The following is a 21,560-nucleotide window of genomic DNA, read 5'->3' on the forward strand; positions in this document are numbered from 1 at the left end:
TTTTTCCCATTTTGCAGTGTCACTGATGCTGTCATTTCCATTTTGGCTTCTCACAGCTACCAGTCCGAGTCACAGAATTTACAGCAGTAGTCGTGGATGTGAGGGGGAGAAGAGCTTATCTGTGGTTGGCACAAACATGGGCAAAACTTACACCATACGTAAACCTTGCCTCTTCTGTTTTGGCATGTTGTCAATTTTATGAAACTATTTAAAGGCATTTTACACAGACTCCATCATATTTTTTTTCTACAGATACTTGCCCAGTTTTAAACTCTTCCATGATACCTATATCTCCTGGTCTTCTAATAAATTTTCTATGTGGATTTTAGGGTGTGCAGCTTTACAGTGGAAAGAAATTTCAAGGCAGAGAATAAAATTCTGCACAAATACACTTTGTTCTCATTATTCATCTTCTGTAAGAGAGAGGTCAGACTCTTTTTGACAGGAGAATAGGTTTGTCTGTTTTCTGCAGTACTGCAGTTGGTTTTAAACACTGACGCACTAGTGTGCATGCATCTGAGAAGCAGAATAGGGATGTAAAAAGATTGGTGGTCAGTGACTCTATAAGGTAAAAGAAGTAGGTGTGGCATTCATTTAACTACAATTTGTATGAGCACAAGACAAAAATGAGCCAGGCCTGTAGTCATTTTGTGCTTGACCTCTCAAAGGTTCTGAGGCTCATAAAAATCTTAATGTAGCCATTACAAGCACTTCATCTCTTCCTCTGAAGTGGCTCAGTCACTAAAAAATGTTGTAAGTAGACAGAAAAAGCATATTTTTACATGGTGCCCACTTCTATCTTCATGGTTTCAGCCATTTCTGTGGCTGCTTCAGATACTTCAGAAACAGAAAAAACTACTGCTTAGGATGAAATAGACATTGCAAGTGCCAGCTGCCACAGACACTGTCAGTTTAATGATCCTAAGGCTCTTTGTAACTTCTAAATCTATCATTCTTATTAAAAATACTGAATAATTAAAACCATTTCAATATATTTTAAACAATTTATTATTTCAATATTTTATCCTAGAATAAAGTTCACATGGTGCTCCACAAATATGTAGTAAGAATGCTGTTTGCCTTGAGCAGAAATAGAGAGAGAATTAGAATTTCAAAAAGGAAAGAAACATTGCACTAACTTTGGCTTCCTGGTCTCATTTATTGTAATATCCATCATTTCTTTATTTCTTTGGCAGCTCTTCGTGCAGGAATTATTCTTTTTCTGAAAGCACTGAACTTTGTGCTGATTTCTGATTTTTAAAAATAAAAAGTGCATTACCAGGAGTTCAAATACAGCAATGAATTATTACACTTTTTTAACTCTTTGCTACTTCAGATCTATCCTAACCATGGTTGATCAAACACTGTTGCTTAGCGTCATGTTCTCTGAAAATGTGTAAGCAGCTGCAGAGAAGTTAACAGGATACAGATTCCTGTTTCAAATGCTGAAAATGGCATTAATTGATAGGCGTTTTGCCAGATACTGTAGGCTCCACCTGTATCTGCTTTTTTGGGCATCTTCCAAGTCTTCGTATGTGATACCGGCTTGATTTCGGTATACTTGGCAGATAAAGGAGAGGAAATTATACTCCTGTCATGAGAAGATTTCTGAGATTTAGAAACTGTTCCCATCCCGCATCAAGATGAAATCCAAACCTTTTAAAGTTCATCACAAAGAGACACAAAGCCAGGAGCCTGGCAGGTGGGGATTTCACCGGTACATGGGAGACCCTTCCTCTGTCACTCTCGCATGTCTCCTGTGAGTCATTTGAATTAGAAAGACACAGACTGTCCCACAGCGACACTTTCTTTCTCCTGTGTTAAGGAATTAAAAAATTCCTCGCTGAATCGCTGTATTGCAGCCGGAGAGAGTGCTGCACGTCTTCCCTCATCTCCCCACCTCCCTGACCAAGGCGGCAGAGTAGGGATGCAAGCCCTGGTCCTGGCTGGCAAAGGCCAACCTGTTAAACTGTGTGAAGGTATCTTCTTGATTTCTAGCTTCGAAATGTGTTTTCCTTCTGCAAATGATGTAAAGGCGGGTATAGAGCCATAAAAAACGTTCACCAAATTGGTGTTTTCTGCGTCAGTAAAAGTTGCGAACATATGTCTTCGTGAGTTTCCTGGTTGCAGATATATGCACGTAATCCCAAGCAAGTTCCCAGTTCCAACAATCAGTGGGAATAAATATCATTTAGATGACAGCAACAACAAACCTGTGCAGTTCAATTGAATCTACATGTCTCAACCAAGTATATGCATGGTGTTACTGTTTTCTTACATGTCGTCTTCTTCATCCGTCTCCTCCCTGCGCTGTGACTTCCACTCCTGACATCATACGTATCTTACACAACAAGCTGTAAAACTGCCTTTTTGCTTTATCTCTTGAATAATACCATCCTTAGCTTATGCACCCTACAAAACAATGCCAGAAGAGAGTTTGGCAAGTAATTTGCCAAATGTTATTCTCACTAGCCTGTTAGACAATTAATTAAATCTTCACTGGAGGACATACAAAATTTATATTAGATATATTGTGCTCGGATCATTTCAGTTTTATCATATTATATTCATGTTTGGTTTTTCTTTTTCTACCACAAGGTTTTGGCTAATGCAACACTAACAGATTAATGAAAAATAATGTAATAGGCCAATTCCTTTAGTATTTATATTAAGTAGAGGAAAATTCCTCAATCACTGCTTGCATTAGTAAAGCCAATATTATAATTTCAATTATTCTACTGGATGAATTTAAAAACTAAAGCCTCAAAATCTTTAAAACAATATTTGCACAGTAGTATTTAACTTTCCAAAGAATGGAGGAGTAGAAAAAAGCTACGGTAAATATGAGCTATATTAAGACATTTCACCATGTAGTATTTCTGTTTAATCAACCCTCTATTTAGCAACTGTTCTAAATATGTATCTTGAAATGTAGTAAACACTATTTACAGTTAAAAGATTTCCCTGTGTATGCATGTTGAGTAAATTAATTAATCAACATGATTTTAAAATGTATTTAATACACAGCTTTATGGAGTTAACTTTTTATAGATACTTTCCTTAAGATCAGTTTTACATACAGAGCTCAGCATGCTGTTCTGTAGAGTCACCAGTCTTTGTAATGGGTCAGAAACAGATGAAATTTGCCTTTGTTTATTCAACTTCTTCCCGTTAACAACAGTTTAAGGAGTGGACCTGAGCTAAGCAGAAAAAGCAAAGCTCTTTCTGCTTTGTCCAATTTATTCAGGACAGCTATTGGGGAATTTCTTCTAGCTCTCTGCTTACCTTGGTTGCAAGATGTTGGTCTGCATGAGTGATTTCCAATATTTTCAGTCCTCTTTTCACTTGCCTCTCTCTTCTTAGCATTTGTGGCTTTCTCATTTCTGGAGGTAAATGTTAGCTACAGTGATATAGGCAATATTATCTTGCATGGAATGAACTGGGGAAAATTACTAGTTTTTCAGTTCCGAACATAAACAAATACTTTATTTATTTATTTATTTTGTTTGAACCTTTCTGTAAAGGGTTGCAATACAGCAGTGAAAGACCTAAATGACTAACAGTGAAGAATACGGTGGACAGAGATCCTGTTTATGTATCTTCATCTCTTCCTCTGTATTTGTTTATTCACCTGTTTCCTAGACTGAAATTGATTTGTTAGGCTATGTAGATTTTTATCTACAGATTATTTTATTATTCTTTGAGATGGTATCTCTGCATCAATTGGTTGTTGCATTTTCAGTCTGGCCCTGGTAATCCTCAGGGAGAGTGAGACAGGGTTATACAACCAGTTGCTAAGTTTTGAAAATAAAATAAGAAGCAGCTGCTAGGCTTCTGGGCTTGTTGAATTCAATTTTTTTTGTATCTAACAATGGAAACCAGCCAATTTATCCTGGCCTTTCCGTCTCTTACTTTATTTTATTTTTGTTATATTCTTTCCCAATCTTTACCATTAAAGAATTAAATACTGACTGAGTATTAGCCATAATGGTCATGCTGTTTAGTGCACGGTTTCCATACAGTTGCCTTTCAAAAATGTACTTCAGAGCTGAAAAAAAATCATTTGACATTTTATTATACCAGATATCTATTTTCTATAGGAAAAGACATACAGGCACTACTCACATGCCGCTCTTTATTGGAGGGACCATATTTACCCTGCAAGTGTCAGACAGGGAAATGAAGTCCTGGTGTGCAGTACAGACACCTGATTTTGGCTGGTTCACTTCAGTATTTCAGCTAGTACAAAAGTTACAATAATTTTGATTTTTCTACACAGGGACAAGTTTGCATGGACAAAGTAATGTGAAGGCAACGTCCTTCCTTTTCTCAGGGTACAAGTGACTGCTGTGAAGTGGTTAGACGTTGTTCCCACGGGCTCGCCCAAAGCTTTGGGAAGTTAAAGGAGTTTTCGTTCACTAGTAGGAGCATTCGACACATGGCAGAAGAACTATGACCGCTGCTGTCTGAACGAGGGAATTTTCCCCTACCAGAGCTGTGAGCTGGGCAGGAGGCCAGGACACCCAGGGAACCCCATCTCCACCAAGCCTGGGACATGTCCCTCATTGACTACACTTTCCCAGGGAGCCCAACTGAAAAGCATACAGTCACGCCAGGAAATATACCTGCCAGGAGTGAAATAGGTACGTTCCGGCGGCAGCCGGAAACATACGTAGGTGTCCTCTTAATACGCACAAAAGATAATTATTTTACTTGTCTACGGTATTGGGATTATATTCCCTGTAATGTGGTTTTGCTTGTGTACCATCTTGTGATATTCTGTGTTGGACTGTTGTCAGCATTTTCCATAAGGCACTCTCTACTTTTAAGATAGTGTATAAATGTACTATCTTCAAAGATTATTCAAATTGCAAGCTGAAGGTTATGAACGTGTAAAATGCCAAAATTAGGGTCACTTAAAGCCTGCCCTCACCAGCGCGGGTACGGCTACCTTCACTTGAGCCAGCACCTTGCGAACGTTACCGCACCGCTCGCAGAACGGGGAGCAGCCCGTTCAGTGCTGTCGCTGGCATTTATCTACAACACTCTGTCGTGCCATGTAGAAATATCCTACGAGACCATCTTTAGTTACACGAACGCGTAGTAGTCAGAGCTAGATGCAGCTGCAGCGTGCATGAGGAAGGACAACTATGCCATATGGGACAGCACTAATGATGGGGCTAATGTTTCCTTTGGTAAGGCTGCTTGCTAGGATTTCTATAGGTGTGAAGGAGATGTGGTGTTTGTGTGCCATCTGGGGTAGCTCCACATGGTACTGTGAAATAACGATGAAATGAGGAGAGGCTGAGAGAGCTGGGACTGCTCAGCCTGGAGAAGAGAAGGCTCAGGGGGACCTTATCCATGGGTATGGACACCTGATGGAGGGAGTAAAGATGATGGTCTCTTCTCAGTGGAGACCAGTGGCAGGACTAGAGGCAATGGGCACAACAGGAATGCAGAAAATTCTGTCTAATCGTAAGAAAAAAACCTTCTTGTACTCCAAAGGTGGTCAAACCCTGGACCACGTTGCCCAAGGAAGTAATAGAGTCCCTGTCCTTGGAGATACTCCAAGAGGACGTGGCACTGAGCAACCTGCTCCAGGTGGCCCTGCTCTAGATGAACACCAAGCTACGAAATGCCAGGATGGGGCATGCCTGATCCTCACGGGAGACTGGGGGATTCTGGCCGCAGCGCAGGCAAGGAGTGGTTTTTCATTTAGTATGAACGTGAAAGGACATAAGATTTTTTTCAGCAGCCCGTCGTTTGCTCAAATTTTAATAAAAACATTTGGTACCAATAAAATTCAGCTTCCTGGCTTCCCTAAATGTTCTGCTTAGGATGCACATTTTTTCTGCAAGTTATGAACGGAGTGGAATTCTTCTAAAAGAAAGAAAATTAATATTTTTTTTAAAAATCAATGCATTAAGAAAAGTAGGGGATTATATTACTCCCATAATAGCCTGTGTTTTCAAAATAGTCATCTTCCTGTGCTATCATAGTAGCCCCTTCTTAACAAATGGAGGAAGTTTCTTGTTGACAAAATATGAATTTTTTATATTCCTAAGCCACAAAGCTGTCAAATTATCAAATACAATTTCTCAGCAGATATATCTTGTGTTTGTATTTACGGAACATACATATGCCACAGTAACCACATTTGAAAGCTTAATCCTTTAAAGTATTTACATTGGGTTTTCAACATTCATTATGGAAAGCCTTTGTAAATTGAAATAAAAAGGGGAGGGGTGAAGAGAGGGAACAAGTAGTGCACGATCTGAAGGGCAGGATATTTTTAGCAGATGCATTTTTGGTTCCTAAGCTCTACCATGTAATCATATGGGGGTAAAACTTACATTTATGAAATGGAAATGTTGCCAGCGCTGTGATCATAAATACTCCTTTTTGTGAATTTGGGCCTCTTCATTTTCTTGAAAAATTATATTAATGCTCAAAATAATTAAATTCAGTTTACGTGATGATTACCAAGTTATTTAAAATGATTGAAAATATGAAATCCTTTGAATATTCACCTCCAAGCACTTAGCTCAGACATAGTGTTATTGATTCCATTCTTCCATAAAATCTACCCTCTTGAATGCCTGCATCATTACTCTGTTATTTGCATGAGTCTATGTATATATGTATATGTATAGGTATATATAGGTATGCTATATGCATATGTATTTGAAATATTATATGCATTTGCACAATCAAGCACACAGCGTTCTTAATTCAGAGAGTCAGCTAAGCAACTTCATGCACGCACTAGAGGTTTTTGGGATAGTCTAAAAGAGAAAAGAATGGGGACAGGATACAATCTGCAGGCAATAAGCACATGTGAGCTTAGCACAATTATTTCTGTGAATGTTATTGTAAGAAATTATCTTTTGTGAATAAACTTTGTTTAAGATTCTGACCAGTTAAACTAAGAGACAATGTGTTTTGGACCAAATCTGAGAAAGGCACAAGTCCAGCAAACTGAAGCTGTATAAATTATTGTTATTAGGGTTTGGGGTTTTTTTAAATTATTTAAAAGGCAACAGCAAAAAATCAAAATGCTTTGTTTTAAAGATAAAACACTTTACACATACTTGGTTCCCTGAATGTCTGAAAATATCAGTTTGGGTTACAAAAAAAAATTTGTGAAAAAAAAACAACCACCCACATTCCATATTGAAATATTATTTTGAATAAAAACTTACATAATTTACTTATAAAACATCAAACCCAAATGCTTTCACATTGGATTTAAATTTATAAGGCTCTTACTTTCAGTTTTATGCGAACTAAAATCCCAGGTTGCTCTTGGGAGTAAGTATCTCAGTGTCTGAAACTTCTGGTTTCATTTCACTCTAGTTGCATTTATCTACTGACAGCTTGCCACTCTCAGAAGTGTATAATTAGTCTTCTGTTAATTGTTTAGTACATTCCCTGTTCTCTACCAGTCTTTATTGTTATCAGTAATTAATCAGAAGTGTCATACGTATACATATATGCATACACATATATATGTTTTCTCACACAAGTTGGAAACAGTCGTCAGCCCTTTATTAAGAGCATCTTCCCATTTTTTGACACACTAACATTTTTTTGACATCAACATTTTTGCCATGTAAATGGTGTTGGACCTAGAGGAGCAGTATACGAGTTGTGTTTAACAAAAGAAATCTCACAAAACTAAAAATAAAATTAAAGAGGCATCCTGCTGCTGCAGAAACCTAGCGAACTGGACTATCTTGAGAATAAGATACAGTGACAGCTTCAACAAAGCTGGGCCAGTATGAGCCTAATTGTCTCAAATGTCTGTAATTTAAAGCTATGCAGTTAAGAAAGAGTTGTAAGAATGCACTGAAAAATTGAAATTTACCTTAATGATTTTTTTTAAAAGAACCAACTGAAATGTTGAGGATATGGATCTTCCCAATTTTCTACTGTGTTAGAATTGTGAACAAAAAAAGGTTAAATTAAAACAAGACCTAAGAGAAAGCTTCACCCCGTTGCACTATTTTCCCGCTGTCTGCAACTCATGGCTTGGTGCCTGTGAGGCTTGATTCACCATTTTTCAAAGATGTGGGATAGCAAACACCAGTAACAGGGAGGCTGGGTAAATACTACCTCTCCTTTCTTATTGCAGCTGGAAAGCTTCTAAAATTTTTGCTGTGTGCCTTCTGCTGCCCTTGACAACATCCTTCGTAGCTGTGTTCTTGCCCTGGAAAAGGGTCTTTCATCATTTTATTCCAACACTTGTGAAGTTTCTATTTCAGTTCAAAACTTCTTAAATATCCTTCTAATGTCTTAACTTCATAGCTGGGACAGGTTAACCTGTGAGTCAGAGCTCTATTCTCTTCTCTTCTCATGACATACTTTCCAAAATGTTTCCCACGTACTGATTTCTTCAGTACCTCGAAATACTGTCTCTTCTTTTGGTTTGCTCTTTGGAAGTAGGAGCATAACTGTTGATCCCTTATAGCTGTGTCTTCCTTTAATTTTTTTCCTTTGCTCTCATTCTTGTGGCGTATAGATAATTAAAAACATAAATAATAATTCTCATGGTGTCTTCCTCCATATCCTCTAGGAAATAAATAAATTTATTTTATTGATTGGGAAAATTCTGGGAGGGCATTTTTCACGGTGTTTGTGTATATATAAGAGACAGGAATTTGGCAAAATTGTATTGAAGTTTTCAGGTTTTATTTATTTCTGAATATGAGGAAGGACACTGTTTTTCACATACATTGTCCTGAAAGCAATGTAACTTTGCACTACAGGGGGATATTGTTTATTTGGAATGAAGAAAGACAAGTGGACTGTTTTGCATTAGGTAGATATAGAGATGTTGTCACAATTGGTGTGATTTCAGGGTGAATATCACTACCAGAACCTTTACATGCATTGTGTTGCTCCTCTGGGTCTTGTTCAATAGTGCAGTAGTTCTGTATTTGATGGCTGCCCGCCCCCCTCTTTTTTTTTTTATGTCCTTCAGGGGAGTATGTGTTTAGTAGATGGATTAAAGAGAGATTAAAAAATCTGAGAAGATTACTACATAAATGACTGAAACAAAGCAGACATTTTTAGTACAGTTAATATTTAAGGAGTTAAAATGTTAGTCACAGTCTTAAATAAGTTATTTTAACATTATTTTAACCAAATGCAATCTGATTAAACTACCAGAGACTTCCCTTTTAATTTAGTACTACTATTAGAAAAATAAAACATTGCCCCACGTAGAAACTGAAAGATTTTTCAGGACTTGAGATTATGGACAAACATTGGATTTAGCTGGCTGTCTAACATTGATGTAAAATGAATTTCATGCTCTATGATTTCTCATGTTACAAAAAGTGTATTTACAACTGAAATATGAAGTGAAACTTACAGAGATATATATTCTTCTATTCTGTAAAAATGGCAAACAAGATACCAGCTGCTGAGATTTCTTGTCTCATGGTGAAGCATAACATGCTAGACATGGATAAAACAATTGTTTCACTGCCTGCAAGAGCTTAATCCACAGCTGTCTCTCTCATGAACTTCAGAAAGCAAAAAGGTAATTCATTAAAATCCTCCATGAGCTGGTAGCAAGATATTATATTGTATTTAACTGCATGATTTCTCCACCCATTGCAGCTCAGTATAGAGAACACTACTGACTTTACCGGTAGTAGTCTAACACATTTAAATGTGTAAGTTTATTTTGGATTAAAATAAATATTTACATGTAAATTTAAATTTAAATGTATTGATTTATCATAAGAAGTCTCAAGACCTATACAAAAATACAGAACTCCATGTATTTTCCATCTCAGGTGTAAATATGCCAGTAAATCTGGTACAGAGGGACAACAGTTGTTTCAACAAAAGGTGGTTGAATTCAGTGAAGGTCCTGCACAGGTATGGGAATAGGATGTGTGATGATGGGTTGTAACTAGTGTGGAGGTTGGAAAAGGCAAAGACAAAACACCAAAAACACTTGCCAGTGCTTCATCCCTGCTTTGTCACTCTCCCCCCTCTTTCTCTGTCAACAGCTGGCAAAAAAATGGTCAGTCTCATCTTCATCAAGCCGCTAATAATATTTATCATAATTATATTCTGCAAGAAGCAAGCGTAAGGGCAAGTGTGAAGACTTTTGGAGAAAATACAATTAATGGTTTCACATCTGGTCAAGTTTAAAAGGCTACAGGAAGTACTTGCAGATGAAAAATATTCTTTAAACAGAAAGGGACCCCGGGACCAACTGACCTCGAGGGCTCCGCAGCTGCAGCACACAGTGTAAGAGAATATGCCACAGCTGGCAGTGCATATTAGGGTTAAGTCCCTTGCAGAAAATCTGCAGCTATTAAACAATGGGATGAATTTAATCTCAATATCACAAAATTGCACGGATTAGTTGTTTATGCAGAAACTATTGCTTTCTTTTGCCTCCTTCAGTTTGTAGTGTTTTTTTATAAATAAATGCATCCAGGCAGAAGTTTGACAATAACAGGAAAACAGTTTATTGAAGAAATTGAAGGTGAACATGTGGAAAATATTTTCATGTGAATTACATGAAATTACTCTTAAATCCCATAAAAATAAAAGGGAATGTAAGTTACATTTAAGCACCTTTTTTTTGTGTTCTTTTCCCACTCTTGCCTTCTTACATAATACTTGGCAAAAAAAGACCTTCTCTACTTGTGCTCACTGTTTTTATCAAAATTCCTCTTGAAAATAGTATGTCTGTAAAGCTTTCCAGTGGTAATTCACCACATTAAAAATAGATAAGCTTAAGAGCTTGCGTTGCTTGAAGTCTGAATATTTACCCGTGTTAGGATGTTTGAATGGCACGGTGTCTGATTTAGATTAGATGTGAATTATGTCATCTTCTTAGCTCAGTATCAAATACATTGCTATTTTTTTGATACATAGCAACTATTAGTTTAGCTGTTATTCAATATGGAAATGCATATTTTCAGCTATCTAATGCACAGTTGTATAGTTAATGTTTCATCATTTGCCAACACTTCCCTGCAAGAGGACCTGAGATATTAGCTTTTCCGTAGGAAATAACAGTGGTGTCATTGGTTTCTTTTTTTTCTTCCTTCCATAGAATTATGTGTAATTTAGCATTTTTCAAGACATTAAGAAATGCAATAGATATCAAAATACTAGATAAGCGCTATTAGCCATACATAACATACCACTATGAAATTATATAAGGGTGACCCTTTCTGTAAACTGTTCACTTTTTAGACATTGTTTTGTATAAGCTTTAGAAAAGGGCATGGCTAGTCTCTCAAATAATACAAATAAGGAGATTTTTCAAGGTTGAAAATACATCTGAGTTGAAAAGTATTCTTACATTTTATTTCAATTTTGTTCATGTTTATTCTGCTTGCAATTTTTCACATAATTTTTCCCTTCTAATCTTTACATACTTGTTATAACTAATGAACTGTAATAAACTTAGTAACTAATCAAAGAGCATCTATTAAAGTAAACTCTTAATGAAACTTCTTAAAATGGGAGAATCTGCTACAGGTAAAATCTGTGTCACTTCTGGTAATCCCTATATGCATACTACTGCGTGTGTTTTATTTCTGATTTAATATACTACTGCCTTGGTATCAACAGCATATACTTCCTTTTCATCTGTAACAAGCACCTAAATGCAATATATAGTCCCTATCATAGTTTTTAAGAAGTGCCTTCATAGGAATATATCTGCAATTTACAAAATATATGCAATATTGCAACAGAAAATCAAAGGAGCAAATATATCACCGTGTATTAAATCCAGCACTGCTAAAATGTCCACCATGCTTTTAAACAGATGCACAGAAGATTTTTCTCTGCATCTTTGCAAACACGTTTACTGTTTCTTTACCGTTTATAATTCAGCATAGTGGGGAGACAAAAGTATCAAAAACCATAGGCCTGTACAGCCATTTATATAAATGGAGTTATTGATGCTAATAATAAGCAAGGATAGCACATGGACACGTTGCTGAGGAACCCTGAGCTGGAATCACTGGATCTTCCTGGGGCACGGAATGCTTCTCCCCTTGCACTTCGTTAGCCTGTGGACGTGCAAGGCTTCTTCCTCTCTTGCCTCTTATTTATGAGGAGAAACAGAAGTCCTCCCAGCGCTAGTTATCCTCTTTGACCTCATGATCTAAGGTCTAGGCTGACCAGCAGAAAACTTCAGTGATTCCTGTATTTATCCGTGCTGACGTGTTTTGCTGTATCTATCTGAAAAATAGACTGCTAGTTGGTTTGGTGTTTTTTTACCTTGATTAGCCACATGGAATAGAAAAAAGAACGGCATACTGAGAAAAGTTTTTAGGTGATTCACTTCAGGTGCACACAATATGTCATCTACATTATTTGATATTTAAGCATATTTTGGAAACATATTTCAAATGTTTAATTCTGTAGGTACACAAGTAGTATTGGCCTGAAAACTTGCAGTGCTAGCCTAAAGATTACAAAGGTGATGGCATTTTATTCTGAACATATGCTTTCTCTTAAATATGAAGAATATACTGAACGTTGGGCTATCTGGACACTCGGACTCTTCTTATTATGGTTATATGAACACTAAGCAAAATGTAGATGTTGGTATGATGGACTGGTTCAAATAATTCCAGTACCCTTTTGAAATGCTGATTTTATTTCATCTTCCAAGATATAGCTAGATTAAAATAAAATATATGCCATCTATGTATTTGGAATTTTTCTCTAAGAGCTACGTTACTAATAATATGAAACAACAGAGTTTGGCTGTGGGCTGATGAAGCTTGCATTTTGAAAGTAATTCATGATGGTAATTTCATTCGCATTCACATTACTTGAACTGGCTAGTTGGATTTGTACCAATTACTATTGTCAAAACAATTGTCACACATTTTAGATATGCTAGTAAAAACATGTTCCATTTTGGACAAATTTTTGAATAGTAAATGTTGACTCTTTTTTTTCACTTGAACACAAACACCTGATTTCTCATCCCGTTTAGAACAGCAAAGATATGCTGTGGCCTTCTTGCTTACTGTCCAGCGGTCTTTTAAAAAACAATATTGTCCCCAGACTTTAAGCATAAAAGTGGAAAAATTTCTAAATTAGATGAGGGACCAGGTGTTTGTCAAGCTCATTTCATAGATCTTTAATTCATGGATACTGTTAAGCGAATGCATAGAAGACATTCTTATCCTCATTGGACCTGCTTAAATGCTTTAAAAATAGACTACTTTTTGATAAAATGATAATGTAATGTATTAGTAATAACTTGTTATAAAGTGAACACTAAAGAATGTCCAAACTGGATGACATTGAAGATTTTTACCAACACTAATGTTTAAAATTCAATGAAATGTGCTGACAAGTATGAAGTCACTATCTTTAAAAGGAATCTGCTGATTTATTGTTAAGCTTCCATTAGCCAAGACTGCTAAATTTCTGTGTTATACCTCTAGCAATAACTGTTTTGAATGTATTCCATTTAGCATTTTCAGTTGTCGTCCTTCTAAGCAAACAGCTCCTCTACTTAAAAATGTGCAACAAATCAAATTAATTAAAATGAATCAATTCAACTGGTAAAGTGGTGTTTTGGAAGGACTCTGAGGACCATAAATTCAAATTAAGGCTTGCATGACTTCTTCCTAGGTTTGAAGAGGCTCCTTGGTACATTAGCAAAAGGAAAAAGGGAAACCAGTCATCCTGTTTAACAGCGTTCACCTGAGATGCTTGCAAAAGTAACTGTGCTGGGGGGTCATATAGCCAGATTTTAACAAACATACCATAAACCAGAGAATGAAGCAGACAGACATAATAGCAGTTAATTGCACCTAATATTAATATTCAGGTAAGGGTAAGTATGAGAGTAGTCATATAAGAGTGGAGTAATAGGAAGTTAATTATTGCAAAACTGTTATCGTGGACATAGAGTCTTTACAATTTTATTCATAGTATGCTGTGTTTGCTCTGATACTTCACTCCAGGCAGTAATGTGGGTTGTCAGATTCAGTTTTTAAGGTAAAGGTATGATAGATATATGCTAATTTATACATGTTCATTAAATATATTTTTCCTAACTGTATTTTAACGATTAGATTGTACTACAGAGCACTTGTTATTTTTCCAGTTTTAGTAAGCTTTTAAATACAGTTACAAAAAGTGCACACCATGCTCTATTGCTGTTGTGGTTTAACCGCAGCCAGCAACTAAGCACCACGCAGCCGCTCACTCAATCCCCCCCCATCCAGTGGGATGGGGGAGAAAATCAGGAAAAAGAAGTAAAACTTGTGGGTTGAGATAAGAACGGTTTAATAGAACAGAAAAGAAGAAACTAATAATGATAGTGATAACACTAATAAAATGACAGCAGAAATAAAAAAAGGATTGGAATGTACAAATGATGCGCAGGGCAATTGCTCACCACCCGCTGATCGACACCCAGTTTGTCCCTGAGTGGCGATCCCCCATCCCCACTCCCCCCACTTTATGTACTGGGGATGACATCCCATGGTCTGGAATACCCTGTTGGCCAGTTTGGGTCAGGTGCCCTGGCTGTGTCCTGTGCCAACTTCTTGTGCTCCTCCAGCTTTCTCGCTGGCTGGGCATCAGAAGCCAAAAACCCCTTGACTTTAGTCTAAACACTACTGAGCAACAACTGAAAACATCCGTGTGTTATCAACATTCTTCACATCCTAAATCCAGAACACAGCACTATGCCTGCTACTAGGAAGAGAATTAACTCTATCCCAGCTGAAACCAGGACAATTGCCAATAATGATTGTCCTCTTTCTGCAAATACGATGAATGCAATACACTCTTCCCACCATTCTGTATAGTATGTGATTTATTCACCAGTCTAAACTTGTACATGGCTTCTGGGTTTTGCAGTCTGAATGAGGACCTAACAAGTGTGGGGACAGGATTAAAGTATTGCTCCTGACATTAGTTTCCTAAAAGCAGTCTTGTTCTGCTGCTCCTCTACATGCCTCCTACTTTACAGGATCATCTTCTGGCTCATTTATAATCTACTGGATTTCGTACTTGAAAATATGATTTCTGTATTCAGTATTCATGCTTTACCTTTTGTCTTCAGCTGGTCTGAACTGGGAGACGACACTTTATTTTCTACTTAGAATCGAAAGAGATTAATATTAAAGAGATATCAAACTCTTAAATATCCCCAAATTTGTAAAAGAGATAGAGGCACATTACTGAGCATTATGTAGGCATAATTAGAGGGATACAAAGTTGAGCTGACTATGTACCAGCATTATTTCTGCATTTATTATCCCGATTTCCTGCAAGAGAATACTGTGTGACTCTATATTTAATTAACTACTGAAGAAAAGCAAAATAATCTTCATATTCTTTTACTTTTTCAGTTTTAATGGTATTAGGACTAAAATTGAGTATTCACATGGAGAAAGGGAAGAATCTGATATGTTGTTTATTTCTTGGTGTGACAGGTGTACCTGATGGTGAAAGAAACAAAGAGTCAGTCAGTTTTGTGGCATTTTGTAATATAGTATTGTCACTGCAAGAGAATGATGACCATTCACATTAAATATTTGGGTTGGATAACACGTGTGTGTTTGAATTTTTGCTGCAAATTTACGAAGTGTTGAGAGCATCAGCTTAACTTCCAAAACACTTATTACGTCTCCCACTTTTTCTCTGCTAGTTTTACAAGGCTTTCACCTCTACCAACATGTGTGATAGAAAACAGAAAAAGAAAGTACTATCACAATAAATATAAGTAAGATTTTGTGGTAGTTTTTACAATTCATAGCAGTTGTGCAGGGCAAGATTTTCGGGGTTTTTATTTTGTATCATTCAGTAATCTCAACGGGTGTACCCCCCCGGGCGGGGTGTGGGGGGGTTGGGGGCAATGAATTGATAGTAATGAGTTTTTTATTGACTTGTTTGTTCTAAAGACTGGTTTAAAATACATTTAAGAAAAATTAATAAAAAGTTATTTTTCTTTCAGGTGGGAGATGAAAGAAGGTGCAGATCTTGAAGATGAGGAGAAAGTTATGGTGGAACACTTAAAAAATGTTTATTTGACACAGAGCACTCCTACCGCAGAGGATAAAGAAGAATAATTACCTTGACAGGTTTCGGGTAGCACCTTTTTCTGAATTCAACATGATTAACTTAATGGCTTAGTTATAACTGACAGAACTAGAAAGCTCAGGAATATATATCTTGAGTAGGAGTTTTAAACTAAAGAATGTTCCCGTTATTGTCTAGTCACCCCATCCAGGCAGCAATTGTTCACACATGCATAAGGTGAGCAACAGTATATGAAAAGGTCAGTGTCACAAAACAAGGAGGGTGCATCTCGATACTGCGGAGGCATAAACCTGAATGACAAACTAAGAACTGTTTTAGAAGCATAAAACTCACTCTGAAAATAATGCAACTTTGGACACATGCTAAGCAAACACCCGTGCTCTGCTTCCATCGACAGTTTTGGAGTCAGAGTCATCCTGCCCCCAGTTAGTGTTGCTCAAGGACCTTTACTCTCCCGTGGTGCTTGTGTTCTAGTTAGTCCTGCCATTAAATCGCCCAAAATGTATGAAAAAGGACAGGTATAGGCCATAGGTCTGCAGTCCTTTGTGAGTTGCCCCAGGATGAGTATGCTTGGCCATTATTCCCAAGCAAAACTGCATCACCTTATTGCCCTCACAAATCCTAATTTAACATCCCGTGTATGTTACATCTTAAAAGATCCATTATAGAGAAACTTGTTGACAGCTTGTAAAGTTTTGAGAAGCATCTTTTTACTTAAAGGAATTATTCACAGGCAGTGCTCAAAGGACTATCTTAACAGTGAACTGAGAAAATGATAATGCGTTATATATTTCTGATAGATACAGTAAAATTTCATTTTCAAAATAAGTGCTGTCTGATATTCAGATTTTTGATATATAAAATGTTTTTCTTTTCAGTAAAGACTAAAAATAGCTGAGTTAGGTGGCTATTGTGACAATGTTTTTTATACAGACGGTGTGGTTAATATTTCTTCAGCTCTACAGAAATCCATCATTTTTCTATTTGTTTCTTGCATTGCAAGTCCAAGGGAACTATTTCCTCCGCCTGATGAAGGACCCTAGCAAGATCTTGCTAAGGCTGCAGTCTGAGCTGCAGCTATTCCTCTTCCCACCACATCTTCTCACAGATGCTATTACAGACATAACTCAAACCACCTGAATAGGAGGAACGCACCTTTTTTTCCTAAAAACTTCAGCAGCATCATGAGTAACCATAAGGCTAACGCTGCTGTAGCGTCTAATCTGAAATGCAGTTTTTCCTCCTCTTAATTGCTGGGTTTTTTTGTTGTGCATATAAAATATCAGACCATTTAAAATGAAAATGAGGACCACTGCATCTTACAAATCTCCAAAGATCTTGTTACAACAAGAGGGCTGTGAGGCACTGGTGCTTCAAAAATGCTAAAAATATTATTTAAAGAATATAACAGACTTTTTACTCTGCTGCTGACATAGTCATTTCAGATCATAAAGAGGTGATGAAGTGTAAAAACAATTTTTCTTTGCTTTGTATTTCACCTTTGAAGATCAGTTGTGGTCTTAAGGCTTAAAACATGGCTACAGGGATTGCCCATGATGGCAGGTACGGTATTCTGACAAATGAGGCACACATGCTTCAAGCCATACTAATAATGTGTTCCTGCACATGGAAGCTGGAGTTTAGAATATTCTTTCCTATTTTATCAAAATCTATTGTACATACTTAACTTTTTGTATAGTCACATAAAGTGAATTTCTGTCTATGTAGTAAAACTGACTGAAATACTTTTTGTGAAAAAGCTCCCCTTCCGGGAAACACTTAGTATGAATAGAATAAACTTTGCAAGTGAAATAAACTAACCCAGAATAAAACCCCTCACTTACTCTGAAATGGGAATGTCCATATGGGGAGTTATTCCAAACTGGTTATTATCCTTTAAATTCACAACACGCCTGGTTCTGGTAAAAATTAAAAAAAAAAAATTCTTTATGCCCCTTCCTCCCTTCTCTCCCTGCCAAAGCAATTCAGCAGTAACCCACTGGGTAGCACTAGGACAATTTTGTCCTTCTTAGCAAGAGTATATTTATAATCTTTACCAATGTGGAGCTCACAAGGCAGAATAACTAGCGTAAATAAAAGCTGAACCTTTGCACAATATTTTATTTGGATGTTTTACTTATCCAAACCTCTCTCTCTCTCTCTCTCTCTCTCCATCATTTAGAGTATCTGAATGCAAGCTAATGTGTGTTTGAAATTGAACTTGTCCCTCAAGCCTCACTGAGAAATAGCAGGGCTTGGTTTGTTGGCAATGTAGTGATCCTATTAACTGACCTTTTCAGGGTATAAAAGAAACATCATCTCGGCAACATCACTTATGCTGAATCGATATTTTTGCAACATTCAGTTTTTTTCAATAAAATTACAGCAATGATAAGAGTTGTATAACTAAGATTGCTAAATAACATACCATTAATTTATCAAGACTGCTTACTTCAAAACTTAAACCCTTAAATGGCGCTTGAAAGAGCTGATCATTTTTACATGTTAAGGTGTGTAAGATTAGGAGTACTTATGTAAGAGATTGGTGCTTTCTTTGGCTTTTCTTAATAAAACAATAGTTCTATATCCATAAAAAAGCGCTGCTGATTCTAAAACTGACTTAAGATTAATTTCATTTTGGAGACTGATGGGTTCATAAAGCTGCAATGTTTTGCTTTTGTATTTTATGTCCTGGCTCTTTGTCACTACTTGTTGATCCAAGAATGTCTCACATTTATGTTTAGCCTCAATAAATAAAGGCAACAGGAGCCAGATTTGCTGGCTGCTGAGTGGGTCCTGTGTTGCATGACCACTGCAATCTGACCATGTTAACTGCTCCTGGGAAGATGGTCAAAAATAAGGATTAAGGTCTGTTGTGTACAACAGACCCTTCTGAATGGGCAAAACCTGGCCTCATTGGCTCAGCTGAGTTAGCTTAAAAGGAAATTTTTATATTTAAAGAAATTACTTGGATCAGATAGCACAAACTAGGCAACTATGCATTATCATTAATGCTTACATCTAATTCTCATTTAACATTTTAGTATGCTTAGTCCTTTTTAAGAAACAGGCTTAAATGGAAGACTTCATGGCATGGAGTATCTCTAATCATATTAGTTTAGCATCCAGTTCAGAGTGCTCCAAATCTTAACATCTTGCTACTTTTGAATGGTAGTTAATAAAATTAGAAGCAGGGCAAAATTGAGATAGCATTAATAGTAATGAAACTCAGAAAGACAGCAGAAGGAGAGAGACAGAATTTATGGAAAAGACAAGCATTAAGACATAGCCCTGCCTTTTAGTGCCTGCTGTCCTGACAAACAGTGTCCCGTAGATCACGCTTTATTCCAGGAGAGGGCTTTTGTAGAGACCACAGGCAACAAAGCTATTTGTTCTGGAAATATGCACGGCAGCAAATGGATGTTCTCTAATTCATCTCTACATCCTCACAGCAGTGCAAGGTAGGCATGAGGCTGGCTTCTTCCAATTAGCTTCCTCTGACAGAAATATTCCATTTCCCTCTCAGCTGGGAGGTCTTCACAAAACACTACTGAGTCTTATCTACAGTAAGATACCAATTATATGCTGATATAAAACTATTTTATGGAACTCCTTAAAAATATGTGCAATCATTTTTAGTGACAGACACTATTCAAACTTCCAAGGCAACAGGCGAAAGACTGAGGAATTGGACCCATTGCCCAATTAGGCATGAAATGAGAGAGTAACTTGATGGCAACGGGGAGATTTCTAAGCAAGCATATAGATCGTGAGGAGGTCCTGGCTGGTGCAAAGCTGCTTCTCTGTAAACAGTGGTATGAGTGGAAGCAGAAGCTCTGAAACTATTTTAAGTGGAAGGTCCAGGAAATGGGCAAGGGCGAGCTTGCTTTTTCCTCTACTTTTGGACTCCAACACTTGGGAAGAAGGCTAAACTGACTGACAGTGCCAGGCAGGCAGTACAAGAAAAGCGTGCGAGGTTTTGAGCAGGTTGGGTATCACTGAGGGCCTTGTAATACCCATCAGTAGAATGACGAAGGAACCAGGTTGTTCCTCTCTAGCAACAGCATTTGAGAATAGACCATTAGCTATTATTGCAGCAAGTGAAACAATGATACAGAGCTGACAAAAAACACTCTAAAAAGCAAGGAATCATGCAAACAAGTAAAAATAAATCCAAACCCTTTTTTCTTTTTCCTGAAAAAGTGATCCCATAACAAGTGTCTGTCATGGTTTAACCCCAGCCAGCAACTAAGAACCACGCAGCTGCTTGCTCACTCCTCCCCCCCCCCCCCCCCGCTCCCAGTTGGATGGGGACGAAAATGAAAAAACCAGAATTAAAACTCGTGGGTTGATATAAGAATGGTTTAATAAGTACAATAAAATAAAATATAATAATGATAATAATAAAAATATCAATACAATAAAAATAACAAAAAATAATAATGTTAATGAAAGGGAATATGACAAAAAAAAAAGAGAGAGAAATAAACCCCCCCAAAAAGACAAGCGATGCACAATGCAATTGCTCAGCACCCACTGACCGATGCCCGAGCAGTGATCCGCCCCTCCCGGTCAACTCCCCCCAGTTTATGTACTGCACGTGACATTCTACGGTGTGGAATGTCCCTTTGGCTGGTTCGGGCCAGCGGTCCTGGCCATGCTCCCTCCCAGCTTCTTGTACACCTGCTCGCTGGCAGAGCATGGGAAACTGAAAAATCCTTAACTTGGGATAAGCGCTACTTAGCAACAACCGAAACATCAGCGTGTTACCAACGTTATTCTCACACTGAATCCAAAACACACTGTACCGGCTACTGGGAAGAAAATTAACTCTACCCCAGCTGAAACCAGGACAGTGTCTCAGGAAGAGGTGGCAATTATGAAGTACCAAGGACATAAAGTCATCATCTGAATTAAGACTGTGTGTCTAAATTTAGCAGACAACTATCCGTAAGCTGACAAGGAGCCATCAAGTCAGCTAGTGCAAATTTGATGACTACCAGATCAAGCCCTTTAGATCCATGACAACTTCAGCTGTTAGTAGGTTACAACCATCTCTGAGGAGATACTTTATAATATTTCCTACTGAAGAAACTGTTTTCATGCTAAAATACCTCATTATCCAATTTCTGCAGTAAACCAATCCAGGCTCCAACAGCCATCAGTCTCAGTGTCTACCCAGACCCGAGTCATATCCATTCTCTATCTAAAAAGGAGGCAAAGAACCGCATAATGGTGATCATATTCAACAGGTATGATCTTCCCCAGTTACAGGCTCAAAGAGCATGCCTCGTCTGCTGTGACAAACTCAGGTTTCAGACTTTGTTCATGGTGGAAGTTTGCTGCAACAGCACATAGCTTTGTCCTTCTCTTTTCAGGACAGCTTTTTAGAAAAATAATCTCTTTTCAGCTCTCCCAATAATAAATACATTAATTAAAATTACTCTTGTAAAACAAGCACTCATGCATTAGAAAACACTTGATGAGTGATTACC

General features: G+C 37.4%; 1 protein-coding gene across 1 annotated transcript in view; it reads left to right on the forward strand.

Moving 5' to 3' along the window:
* Positions 1-19,050, forward strand: part of KIAA0825 (KIAA0825 ortholog) — a 251,368-nt gene extending 232,318 nt beyond the window's left edge. Inside the window, exon 21 of the mRNA XM_049795675.1 lies at positions 15,980-19,050. Coding sequence (XP_049651632.1) covers positions 15,980-16,094 — 115 coding nt within the window. The 3' untranslated portion in view covers positions 16,095-19,050. The remainder of the gene's footprint in view (positions 1-15,979) is intronic.
* Positions 19,051-21,560: the final 2,510 nt, after the last annotated feature.

The sequence above is a fragment of the Accipiter gentilis genome, chromosome Z, assembly GCF_929443795.1.
Source record: "Accipiter gentilis chromosome Z, bAccGen1.1, whole genome shotgun sequence".
Classification (NCBI taxonomy): domain Eukaryota; kingdom Metazoa; phylum Chordata; class Aves; order Accipitriformes; family Accipitridae; genus Astur; species Astur gentilis.